Consider the following 13,543-nt stretch of genomic DNA (forward strand, 5'->3'; position numbering starts at 1 on the left):
TTAAATGTTACATTCGTCCTTTATTAACCCGGGTTTCCTCAGAGAAACATAATTAGGTTTACGACTTAAAGACTTCACTTAGGGATTCGTGAAGCTAGGTACGACTATCTTTATCTTGATAGTTCGTGTATCCTGATCTTTTTCTTATTGATTGTTGAGGTTTTCGTCAATCTCCAATCAAGAACGAGATATATAGAAAACACAAAGTTTTTCTCGTCTCAGACTTTGTGATTCCTCAAGATAGATATCAAAAACTTTTCTTCGTTGATCAGTTTAAGATTGTTTTTGAGAGGTGGCTAGTAATCCAGGCTTCTCAGCTAACTGAGTGTAAGTGTTTCGGATTCGTGAGGTTTGCTAGATTTTTCTGTTGCAAACAGATTTTCAAACCTTGATATAAATAATCTAAAGAGAAATAAAATATGCTTATCTGTTAGAGGCATATTGGTATCAAAAAATTTCACTTAGGTTAAAGCAACTCTTAGGCTGTAAAGAACGTAAGCGAAGGTAATCAATTGCGTAGAGCCTTGCGAGGTTCAACCTATTTTGCTTGCATGTTTCTAACATGGAAGTAAGCAAGGATACCCAAGTCTGACACAATATTGTGCATAAAGCTTCTCAAACGATTTGAGTACTCATAAATCAGATGAAAGACGTGCTTCTTCAAGAAAACCAAGCTTGATGTTTTCTTTTCAAAAACACATTTGTTCCGCATATTCCACAATTTAGATTTAGTGGCAAGGTTAGATTGCATCCGTAGGTCTTTGATGATATGACTTCTACCTTTGGCATCTTAATATAAAGTGGTAAGTAACAAATGGGGTTGCAAACCAAAAATACCTGAAATCCACGCCCAACAAATACGAGTTGCAAAACTGCAGTTCCACAAAATATAATTTAAAGACTCCTCCGAAGCTTTGCAAAACTGACATTTGCCGGCGATATTGTCTTTGAAACGACTTTAACCTTGTCCATAGTAGCACGCTCCATGCAAGATTTTTCACTTTTTTGCTACTAAGTCTGGATGTATATATCACTACGCCAAATAAGAGGATACCCCTCAAATGCTTCATATCTAGTCCGAATCAAATCTTTTACGAACTTGACTAAGAAAATGCCTTTTAAATCTAGCAATTAATATAAGAATTATTGCTTACAAAAATTAATATAAGAACCTAACTGAGACCCCTCCAATGCTTTGTATAAAAATTATCTAGAATATAAAGCATAATTTGGACAACTTAGCCTAGATAAAGAGCGGCCAGGATGCATTCCGGGGAAAGTTAAATCCATGGTTGTGGTTTGCTCTAATTAAAATTAATCATTATGAGTGTTTTACTAATTAGTGTCTCATTAATCTCTCATAATGAATAATTTATTAAATTTCATCATTAAATATCTTCTTAATTAATCTAATAAATATGTATTTTTACATTACCAAATAATTTTAGAAAAAATTACTTTATCAATAGAAATTAGTGGTGGAAGAAGTAGTGGCTGGTAGAAGTGGTGGTGGTGGAGGCGATAATATCAATGGTGGTGGAAAAAATAATGCCAATGGGTGGTATTATGATGGTGATGTTGGTGAATAGTCTTGGACAATATTAGTTTTTTATATTTACAACACAAGCAACATTATATCGTGAAAGATGTAGTTGGTTATCACGACTGACAAAAACAAATATCATATATTTAGGATGATACCATACCATTTTAAAAAAATGATCATAACCGCAGGATCACCTAAATGGTACCCTTGCTACCTTTAGCACCCAGTTGTATAAATCATGGTTCTAACCGTTAAAATAAAATTAATTGCAATACAACATAGTATATAACAATAAAAATGTAATGTAATAAATTAATTAACGATCTAAGTTTGTTCAACCGTAATTTTACTCATGATGTTTGTGATTTAATAATTAGAGGTACGACAAACGGCCAATGGGAGGTAGGCGGCGGTTGTGGTGAAGAAATAAATGGTATTATAATGGTGGCGACGGTTGGTGAGTAGCAATAGGCTATGCTAATTTTGTATCGCTAAAAAATAGGTAACATTATAAATTAGAAGTTAGTTGATCGTCTTATTAATAAAATAAAATAAACTCGGTTAATGAAAGATCAAAGAAAAGCAAAAAAAATCCCACAAAAAATGTCACGTTATATAATTACTACAAACAAACATGCACAAGTCAAAATCAATACAAAACAATTTACTTATTATCGAGATGTGTCGTTACAGTAAGGGTTGTACCCTAGCTATGTATACTTTTATGCCTATTTCTTTGTACTGTATTATAAAATGAAGCTTTGCTAAGTGAGGAAAGATAAAGACCGGTTCTGATTTTTCCTCCCAATTGGTAAATTCATGGTTTCGTTCGATCCCATGAATACACACTTTAATTGAGAAAAATTCATTACATATTCTCTTATTCCCATCTCAAAGTCTAAATCAAAATGAAAAAATTTGATCAACCGAAAATTACAAACCTACCTTCCCATAAAAATGAACAATTGATTCTCTCTCTCACATTCGGTATGATGAGTGGGTTTGAAAACTATAATTCCTTACTTTGGAGCAAACGAAAATCAGAAATGAAGTTGGGAAGGAGATAGATTGCAGAAAGGAAAAAATCCAAGAGTATAGTTCCGCTCAATCTTCTTTCAATTTTCTCTCAATCTTCGTCCACCAAAACGTACATCTGTGACCAGTCAAACTACTCTGAGCTAACAAAATTTGAAAAAATATTTTCTTTTTTACATTGTTTCATGTATGAATGTTTGGGGTTTATATCATTTTCTTGAATATCATTTGTTGTATATTTAGCTGAAGTATCCATTTTCAAATATAGCCTTATTGATTACAATAACCTCGTGGTTAAATTTAGGGGTGCATGTATTTTTTGACTAAAATTTGGCTATCACAGGTCGTCGGGGTTTCAATATATTCAAAACTTTTTGGTTTAGAAAGGTGATTTTTTCAAGAAATAATTTTTCGTTTCTATTTTTTTTTAGATATTAGTGGAAATAGAATTTTGATTTCACTTGATAGATAAACTTACACAGAAACTTATATGATTATTCAGATTACACGTTATATTTTGACAATAAATTGGTATCTGCAAAATGATCTTACATGTATAAAAAATCCCCTGTTCTTCGGGCTTCTGTTTCAAAGTCCAGAATAATTTGACTAGAAGCTATTTTCAGTAAATAATCTTACATGATTATACGTAATTTATATAACATCCATGCCATTATGGATTCATTCTTGGAAAAGCTAAATCTGCAGTTGTAAAATGATCAGTTTAACTAACTTTCAATAATAAATGTTCTATTGATATTTCATAATAATTATTTTTTTAGTTAATCAAATAAATATATTTCCATCAATACAATACATAATAAATTTATTTTATATTAAATCAGTAGGCGTTAATGGTAGTTGTGATGGTGGGCAAGGCTGGTGGATCGGCGCCGGGGATAATGGTGGTGGGTGTTGGTGAGAATGGTGGAGTGACGACGTTAATGGTGGTGGTGGTAGTGGGATGAAAAAGGTGTCCTAAGGTTATTTAGTTTCCCTTATTAAAAAAAATTATTTGATATTAATTTTTCAGAGAAAATCCATTGAGAAAGTATCTTTTCAATTTAATAAAAAAATAGTTACACATCAGGCAAGCGAGCAACAAGCTGCGCCGCGAGCTCTTATTAGTTTTTAAATTTTGTTTTTCTTTTTATTTTTGTTTAAATTAAAGTAAATATTAAAGGACAGATTTTTTTAGGGAGAAAATAAATCAATAGCTATGGTTTTTAAACTTGTCGGGTCGGACAGGTAAGAAGATGAAACCTATAAAAAAAGTTTAGAAGGCTACATGCGAATCATTTCTAATTGATTTATTAGTTTATCATATCTCTCTATGTTCTCATTTTTTGTCATGATCTATGTTTTTTCCATTTCTCCTCGACTTCATATGATTAAGCATGCTTGAGAAATAGTTCATGGTAATAGGTAAAGAGAGAAGATAAGTAGATAAAAAACGAAATGGATCAAGAACTACAGATTATTAACCTTTAGGAAAACAAAAATCTATGTAAATTTAGAATAATTTATATCACCAAAGGGAGAAAAATAATCCTTGAAGCTAACAGATTTTGCAAGATTAATATGATTGATTTTAAAGTAATTTTGTGTTTCATATTTGTTATAAATTTGGTGAACGACCTTTGATGATTTATTTCTTTTCGAATAAGGGACACTACTTTGTTCTGAAGAAGTTAATGAAATCGTGTTCTATTACCCATAGGCCCATAAGATTTTGAAGAATTGGTTAACGTTTAACTGTATTTGTCCTAAAGGATTGTATGACCTACATATATAATATTTAAATATTTGAGGCTAATACATGTTTATTAACCAACACCTCAAAAACATTTAGACTTGATTCAACTTGATCGATTTTTAGCAAACAGTTATGATATGTATGAACCGATGGATATATTTGAAAAACATACCATTTCCTGTGCCGTTACGGCACGGGTTAAGCCCTAATTGCTTACAAAAAGAATCATTGAGTTTGGAGAAATCCATGTGTATTGTTTTTGTTGACACATGCCATAAATGTAATTAAGTATCCGTTGATTAAGCTATTTTATTTTTTACTTATGAAAATCAATTTCTATAGTTAAGACGGATTAACTACAATTGATAGAATTCATTATCATTTCAGGTCCTTTCAGAAGCAATTTATAAAACTTTAGAGTTTTACTGAGCATTCGAGTGTTCTTACATGCGGATAATATTAATGTATTGTGGAGATTCATTAAATCCTATCATCGTTCTCCTCCGGACATGTAAAACTACAACATTTGTAAGCACATCGATGAATAACACGGTTACGTTTGCGATCATGATGCCGGTGGCAACTGGAAGGTTACACCGTTTCCATAAATGCAAGCCAATCAAGCCCAATTAGTAGTTTCTGTAAAACAGTAGTACTAATGTACTTATATTAATCGGCTTGTCTCAGTTACCACGAAAAAAGTAGAAGAGAAACCGATGAAGATAAAAAAATATAATTAATGTTATTTCTTTTGTCCTTAGTCGTGAACACTCGCTTCGCGCGTCGGTTCTCCAGAGATTTGTAGGGGTACATTTTGTGTCTCAAATTTGGGATATATATCCATTCCTAATTTATTTGGTAGGTCTGTCAGCAACTCATATAAGTGTTCAAATTTGGGACGGATATATCAATCTAATATATTTGGCACGCCTGTTTAGCAACTAAGTGTTGCAAATGAGCAACAAAATTTGCAAATCAAGGCAGTAGTCTTTATTTTCTGTCAACACATGTTGGACCCGCGTCCGCGAAGGTAGCGCTAATTGGTAATTTAATGGGTTTTTGTTCCAGCCTTGCAGGTCTCCGAGTTTTGGTCTTTATTGTCTGTGGGTCCCCCAGCTTTTTTTTTGTATTAGGTTTTGATTGTAGACACCAATTTTATTTTTAATCGGACGTCCCAGTTTTCTTGGTATGTCGATCAGACCGCTAAGATGCGTCCTTTCAAATCAACACCTGCTTCCGTGTGGCTATCCGCTTGCTACTTTTGATCGGTAAAGAAGAATATATTGATCAAAAAACAGAGGGTATAACAGTGTTATACCACCCTGACAATGGTTACAAGAGAAGAAAGAAAGAAAAGGATAAGATGGTAACAGACTACCAAAACTTATCAAGAATCAAAATAAATGCTACACCATTTTTTCATCATTTATGCAGAGTCTATGTTTTCAAAATCTTGAATTATCAAAGCCCAAGTAAACAAGCATTAGATTGCTTTGTTCATAACAGTTGTAGCACTGCAAGCATTGTCCGAAAAATTTCTCGCATTCCTTTCCTTCCAAATATACCACATAACAGATGCAGGAACCATGTTCCAAACTGCACTTCTAGCTTTGTAAAAGACCCCAAGCATGTAATAAGGAATGAATATCAGCAGGCATAGAAAAGTACCAGTTCATCTGAGTTAATATCTTCTCCCATACTTGTATGGAAAATACACAGTGCTTCAAAAGATGAGAGCAAGTCTCAATCTCATTACAAAAGAAACATGTATATGGAACATCAATTCTCCTTTTTATGAGAATATCTCTGATAAGAATTCTTCTATAAGCAATTAACCAAAGAAAGAAACCAATCTTAGGGGGCAGTTCAGGTTCCAAATGAGAGAAAAAAATCAAATCAGCTGGAGTGGCATCACCTTCTAAAATTAACCTGTCATACATAGAACTAACAGAGAACATGTTATGTTTAGTGAGAGACCATTGCAGATCATCAGTAGCACCCATGTTGAAACTGAAATCATTTAAATCCGCAGTAAGTAGTGCAATTTCAGCTTTGCAGCAACATTTTGTCTTCTTGGAATATACAGGTCCCACATCACAGAGTTACCAAAAGTTTTCCCATTTCTACGAAAAATTAACTTTTTAGCTCTAGAAAGAACATAAAGATTTGGATAACAAGTCTCTAATTAATGGAGTGTTGTGGATCCAGTTATCATCCCAAAACCTACAAAGAAACCCAGTATTGACTTTGAATCTGGTAGGCTTCAAAAAACTAGACTGATGCTTCATAATGGTTCTCCAGATTGATCTTCCATAAGTGCAAGTTGGTATCTTAGGAATCCAGACTGCTTTTCCAGACCCATATTTTCATCAACAATAGACCTCCACAAAGCCTTGTCCTCAACAGCATATCTCCAACACCATTTGATAAGCAGAGCTTGATTAACTTTCTTCAAATTTTTAATGCCTAAACCTCCTGATCTTTCCCTTCTCATTATTAGGCTATCCATTTTACCAAATGTAATTTCTTTTTTCCTTTTTTGTCATGCCACAAAAAGTCTTTCATGATTTTTTCAATCTTCTTTAGAGTTGTACTTGATATTTCATATTGAGACATGAAATAAATAGGAAGGCTTGATAAAACACTGTTAACCAAAGTGATTTTACCTGCTCTAGACAACAAAGGCTTTTTCCATCCAGCTAGCTTAGAAATGAATTTCTCAATAATCTTGTCCCATTTATGAGTGCCATTTCCCCCAAAGGTAAACTCAAATAAGTAAAAGGAAGAGCGCCATTGTAACAACCCAAGAAAGAGGAATACACATAAATATCTCCCTTAAAACCAACTCCATAAATTTGGCTTTTAGCAAAATTAATTCTAAGACCGGCGAACAATTCGAAGAAAAGGAGAATTAATCTAAGATTTTGAACTTGTTCCACATCCACTTGCTGCTATTAAAAGGGATAACCTCCATAGACTTCAAAATTTGGACTCCTTTAACTTGGTTACGGTTCGTAAAAACTCTATTACTAGGAGCAGTGGTACCTTATTTACCACTAGCTCTAGCATGTATCCTTTTGAGCTCCCATGACCTAAGTTTTTCTATTGAAAAAAAAAAATTACATTAATCGGAACAGGGGTCAACTTTGGGTGGGGAAGATTAATATGCCCACGTATTACGTTCTAATTTTATAGCTTTACACAACTACAAGTTTCTATTTTCGAGAAAAAGTTTAATACGCACAGTGCCTACAACAGGCACAAACTTAGTTTTCTGTTAAATTGTTTAGAAATTTAGTTATGTTCGCGTGACGTTAGCAGTTAACAAAAATCGGGTTAGGTCTGTACGCCCAACATCTTGGAGTCCAACTGCAGGATTCATATCATAATTATCGACGCGGTAGACCCATGCAAAACGTGAGAGTTTGAGACCTTACGTGGTGAAGATACAAAACACATGTGCTAAGTTCTTAGTCATGTTATGGAGAAGAAAAAAGCTAGCTGGCCTCTCTCAAAACTTACATAATGGATAGGCATAGGATCATACGTAGTCTTATCAGCACATGTTAAATTGAAACCCACCATGCAAAAGCTAGCAAGCTAAGATTGAGTTCGCCATTGTTGGATGATATGATCGTATCTATGTCAGTATAGGCCCATTCCTCCTCTTCATTCTCTCTCTTTACATCTCTTGACTTTTCCAGGGATTCATCCAAAATGGATATATATCGTGATGAAGATCTCTCTCTCCCAAGTATTCTGGATATGTATCACTCTCTTCAAATAAAAGAACAAAGCTCCATAATCCATCCTATCTATCCAAATAAGTATGGGAATGAAAATGACCAAAGAGATTCATTTTTATTTTGGTCACTTCCACCTTTGATTCTAATAGTTGCATGGCTAGCTAGCTAAGCTCTCTGACTCATTGTCCTGTAATGGATGATGGAGTCCAAATCCAAATACAAAGCCTTTTTCAGTAGTAAGTACCGGGTCGGTTAGAGAATATCTTCTAAGAGTCGAACATAGGTTTTACGCCGGTCTGTCCAAGCCTTTCACAACTTGCACTACAGCAAGCAAATGGATCATGAAGTATCAGTTTGAAATTTAACCGCATGATGTCTCTAGACCCGCCTCCCCCACTTCCAAAAAAAAAAAGAAAAAAACGTGATAAAAAAATAATTTTATTTCTAATTTTAAAAACTAGAGTAACTTTGTATTAATAATTATTAGATGGTGTACTGCCACGTATCCTACTATCTCCGTTTATAAAAGAAAGTGCTATCACTTCTTCATTTTAGTCCAAAAATAAGTTAAATTAGAAAAGCAACAGTTACTTTTTTTTTCCCGAAACAGAGGGAGTAACGTAAAGTTGCTGGGGTATGCGACATTATCAGTAATAGTATTGGAAAACTATTGACCATGTTGTGATGATCGTTTTGTTTTCATGTAAAGAGTGAAGCAACTTTTTCTCAATCTTGTTAGTTAGTTGTTGTAGAATCTTTTTCTTTTCAGTTTGCTCCTGTTTTCATGTTAACACTTAAAATGCAAGATAAATAAAACTCTCACTTTGAACGGTGATGGGACCGTTCTTTTTTGTTGCCTGAAATTAGCTTTTTTTGTAATCTAACAATTTTGGCGAGGACACTTGGTAAAGTTTGATTAGTACAAATATTCTAGGGCAAACGAAACTCAATTTCCTATTGGTTGTTATCTTTAAAACTTCATTGCAATTCTTTTACACCTCATATTTAATTATATCGGGTCAGCGTTACCTACAATGAGTATATTGACGATTTATCTTTAACCGTCTTTAATAAGCACTTCTTTTCTTTTGGGCATCTTTTATTGAACAAGACAAATATTCGAAATGGTCAGATCTGATTTCAAATGATACCATCTTTTCTCTATACTTTTCATATAATAATTGGGTATCCTTTACATTATTTGCTTTGTTACTTCTTAATTTATATGTAATTCTTTATTTATATTTCGGTTTTTAATTCTTGTACTCTGATGTTCTTGTTTTATCATTATAAACAATCATGTAATCACTTTTTAAATTGAATGAAACATGGTATTGTTATTTATCAGAAAGCAAAGAAACTATTTATTAATGTTCTTATTTTATCATTATAAACAATCATGTAATCACTTTTTAAATTGAATGAAATGTGGTATTGTTATTTATCAGAAAGCAAAGAAACTATTTATTATGTTATAAGTTTATAAGTGATCGGTATTTTTTTTCCCAAATTTACAAATATTTTTAATATTTCTACTAGAGTAATACAAGAAAAAAAAAATCGTGCATACAACAGTAAAGGGCTCGAAACCCATCATCTCTTGATTTTGTCACTGTTCGCGTATTTTTCATGCCCAACACTCTAGCAGGCTAAAACGACAACATTTCATTTGAAAGGAAAATACTTTTAGTCCAAGAATCCGCCAAATTATTGTTCCTTTTCCGGCTTAAAGAATAACTTTGAATCCGGCAGTAATGTTTAAAAAGCACTTCAAAAAGAATTTCACATCAGTTCATAAGAATTTAACGGTTTAAATTAAGCTAAAGAAACAGTTGGTGCATGAATGGGAGAGTTGAACTACATATTACCTGTTCATACTGTTAACTCTTAACGATGCTTTTAGTTTTTTGTATAGTGCTTTTTAACAAGGATTTCAGACTTGAGTTGCATAGCTTCTTTTCACATCGATAGGAAAGACAACACTTTGCAAGAGCCCAACAATTAGCTAATTCCTAAATCTTATTCCTTTTTCCCATCTTTTTTCCTTTTCTTTTGTGGGCATCTCTTGCCACTTCTCATACGAAAATCAATATTTTAATCTTCCTTTGTGTCCTATAAATACACCACATACTGAACACTCTTTTGCCAACTCCATCAACACAGCTCAATCTCAAAACCGTCTTCATTTCCTTCTTTCCATTTCAGCAACTAGCTAGAGATATATGTCAGGGGTATGGATGTTCCAGCAAAATGGAGTAGTTCGACTAGTCGAAAACCCAAAGGCGGAATCTAACAGCAAGCATGGGAAAGTATTAGTTCACTTACCTAGTAATGAAGTTATAACATCTTATTCAGTTCTGGAGAGGAAGTTGATGGCACTTGGTTGGGAAAGGTATTATGATGATCCCAGTCTAATCCAATACCATATGAGATCTTCTATCGACCTTATTTCTCTTCCTAAAGATTTTACCAAATTTAGGTCTATTCATATGTATGACATTGTTGTCAAAACTCGTAACGTTTTCCTTGTTAAGGATATGTAGTAGTAGTACTACTGCTACTAAACCGTTACGTCTTTCTCTAACATATATGGTTGGCTTGGTGTGTTTGTCGGTGTTGGTTCTGGTTGTTTTTTTTTGTGTAGGCTTTTATGGATAGTTCATCTAATTCTGTAATAGTTATGTGATGATGATTCAGATTGTTGTGTTGAAGGAGAGTAATATTTGTTGGTGATGACTTCATCGTCTAAGTTGTGTAAACTTTTGTACTTAATAAAACATTTGAAGTTTACTTGTGTGTATCTAAAAGAGCACTAGTCTTTCTTAACACGGTTAATTCATACATAAGTTTGTTTGATGATGATGGTATATATTATCGAAGACGGTGACATGAAAAGAAAGTAAGGTAATGATATTTTGAGAGAAATTCTTTGAACGAACTACCCCAGAAAACAGTCGGTTAATACTCTGAAAGTAATTCCAAGGTGGTTAACGGTGATAAAAATCACTAGTAACCAAACCATCCGAAAAACAACAGTAGCTAACAAGGTGTACAGCACTCAGACGGCTAAATTATGTACCGGTTTTACTTTGAAAACATTCAAATAGAGAAGTTCACACTAAAACTCATGTTATAGATTTTGTGAGGTACCTTATTGATTGCGTTACAGGGTTTCTTATATGGGAATCGTTTTCTGGGGAATCATGATCACGTCATGAAGTGATGAAAAATCCCATCAATCAATCAATTAATTAATCATATCATGTCGTCAAAACTTTGAGATTTAGTACAATCATGAGTTGACACGTGGCGAACAGCCACTTCTCAGTGGTAGGGGGATAATGTCTTGGTAGCTTGAGGTGAAGGGAGGAAGGATACAATCTTTCCTGCTTGTGTGTACTGGAGGAGAAAAGGTATTGGCTGAATCTTACGGGCATATGATTCCACGTAACCACTGGTAACTTCACAAATTGCAAAATGCAAAATGTAAACTGTATACCAAGTGCATTAGTTTTCATCAAGGTTTCTACCGTACTGGCTTACCAAATTTCAGTCGAGCGTTGGGATGACTAACAGATCGGGATATTAGGAACCGAAATCAAATTATCCGGCTGCACCAATACGGACACGAAACAATTATCACACGATATAATTACGAGAACATGTTAAATCTCAAAAGATGGATTATGAAGACACGTTACATATCTAGCATACACATTATGGGAACATGTTAAATCTCAAAAAATGGATTACGAAGAAACGTTACATATTTAGCATACACATCATTAAAGTGAGATTTTACGATAACCCACGTGACAAAATAACTGTTATTACTTTTAAATATTTAGCTACGGTTAAAATGAAATTAATAATATGAAATGTCACGTTAACTCGTATTTCCTTAACCAGGAAAGAGAAAAAACATGGATTTAGAAATCAAACCTAATATATTGAGAATTCAAGACAGAAGAAAAAAGAAAAGTCAAACCTAAGCACAAATCTTAGGTACTTCTCAGGGTATCCATATCAAAGCTTCTCGATCACAAAACATCATTACAAATCAAAACTGCTATTATGAGGGGAAAATAAGTTTGGTCTCTCAAATTTTCCCCAAACTCCAAGCTCTAGGATAAAAATTTCAAGGCTTCCCCCTATTTCTCTCACTACCACTAATGATCAAATTCAAAAACGAAAAATTCACATCTCCGAAAACTGAGACCATTACCCCCATTCATCTGCTCTTTGTATGGAAACGAATAACCTAATTTTTGTCAATGGGATCTGTTGCCTGGAAAAAGGAAAGAAGCAAATTCAAAAAAAGCATGTTAGAAGACATAAGTTGAACGATGAGTAAGGAATCAGTGACCTACAAAAGGATGGTGTTATTGGAGAAATCATAAATGTTGGGGATATCTTGCCTGGTGAATCAGAAACTCAGGTCAGAGAAAATCTCACCCATTCAATCATTTGTTTTTTCTGAGCTGGCATTTGTTTGATTATCTCCTTTTCCATCATTATCATTTATCCATTCTTGTGTATCCTAATGTGTAATATATTTCTGACAATTTGTTAAAGTGCTTTTATGGAATTGACAAGGTTTAATGCAGTAAGACACTAGAAACCAATTAATAAAGTTGATCAACTCTCGAAATCTCGTCTTTTTATCATAAACTAAAAACCATAAAACTTTTGTAGAAGATGTTATTCATAACTATCATTACTGCGATTATACCTTTGAACATCCGGTGGGTATAGCTGGTGGTTTAATAATTGCATTGGATAATACCTTGAAATTAAATATTCTTTAGCAGGATAAAAACCAGACCGACTGCAGTATATATAACAAGAAAACTAAGTTAAATTGTATTCTCACTTAGGTGTGTAAGGTAGCCCGTATAAGGATGAAAGCAAAGATCAATCTTGGAGTAGAACATTAAATATCAGTATTTCTGTTTTCTTACCTTCGTTTTTCGTTGGAGACCTGAACAATGAACATCTTTATGTCTAAGGAATAGAAAAGAGGGGAGATAAAGTTAATGGGAAAGCTCTTAAAAATTTCAATACTTTATTCGATAACTTATACTTAAAAACCTAGGTTTCTTAGGATTCTTTTTACCTGGCCAAATCAACAAGAGAGGACAGACCTCATAGAGAGCGATTGGATCGTGGACTGGAAAATGGTGATTGGATCACTCTCTTCCCAAGTGATAAAATTACTTACCTCCCCCATATTATAGCTCTCACCATTAATCTCCCTTTTTCCTCTCCACTGATCCCACATCCTTTTCTAACCATATACCTTATAAATATTTTGGTCTCTTTTAAAATGAGCAGGAATGTGTGGATACAATCCATATAACCTGGAATCATCCAATTCATGTTTCTCATGCGTTTAGACTATCAAACAGACTCACTAAAGTTATAAAGGAAAAGTTATCATATGCAACAAAACCCAATTTA

General features: G+C 33.6%; 1 protein-coding gene across 1 annotated transcript; it reads left to right on the forward strand.

The window, feature by feature from the left end:
• Window positions 1-10,239: 10,239 nt before the first annotated feature.
• On the forward strand, window positions 10,240-10,883 carry LOC113354232 (flowering-promoting factor 1-like protein 3). The gene has a single exon (XM_026597632.1). The coding sequence runs from the start codon at window positions 10,306-10,308 to the stop codon at window positions 10,624-10,626; it is 321 nt and encodes a 106-aa protein (XP_026453417.1). The 5' UTR covers window positions 10,240-10,305; the 3' UTR covers window positions 10,627-10,883.
• The last annotated feature ends 2,660 nt before the right edge of the window (window positions 10,884-13,543 follow it).

This window comes from Papaver somniferum, chromosome 2 (assembly GCF_003573695.1).
Source record: "Papaver somniferum cultivar HN1 chromosome 2, ASM357369v1, whole genome shotgun sequence".
Taxonomy (NCBI): Eukaryota; Viridiplantae; Streptophyta; class Magnoliopsida; order Ranunculales; family Papaveraceae; genus Papaver; species Papaver somniferum.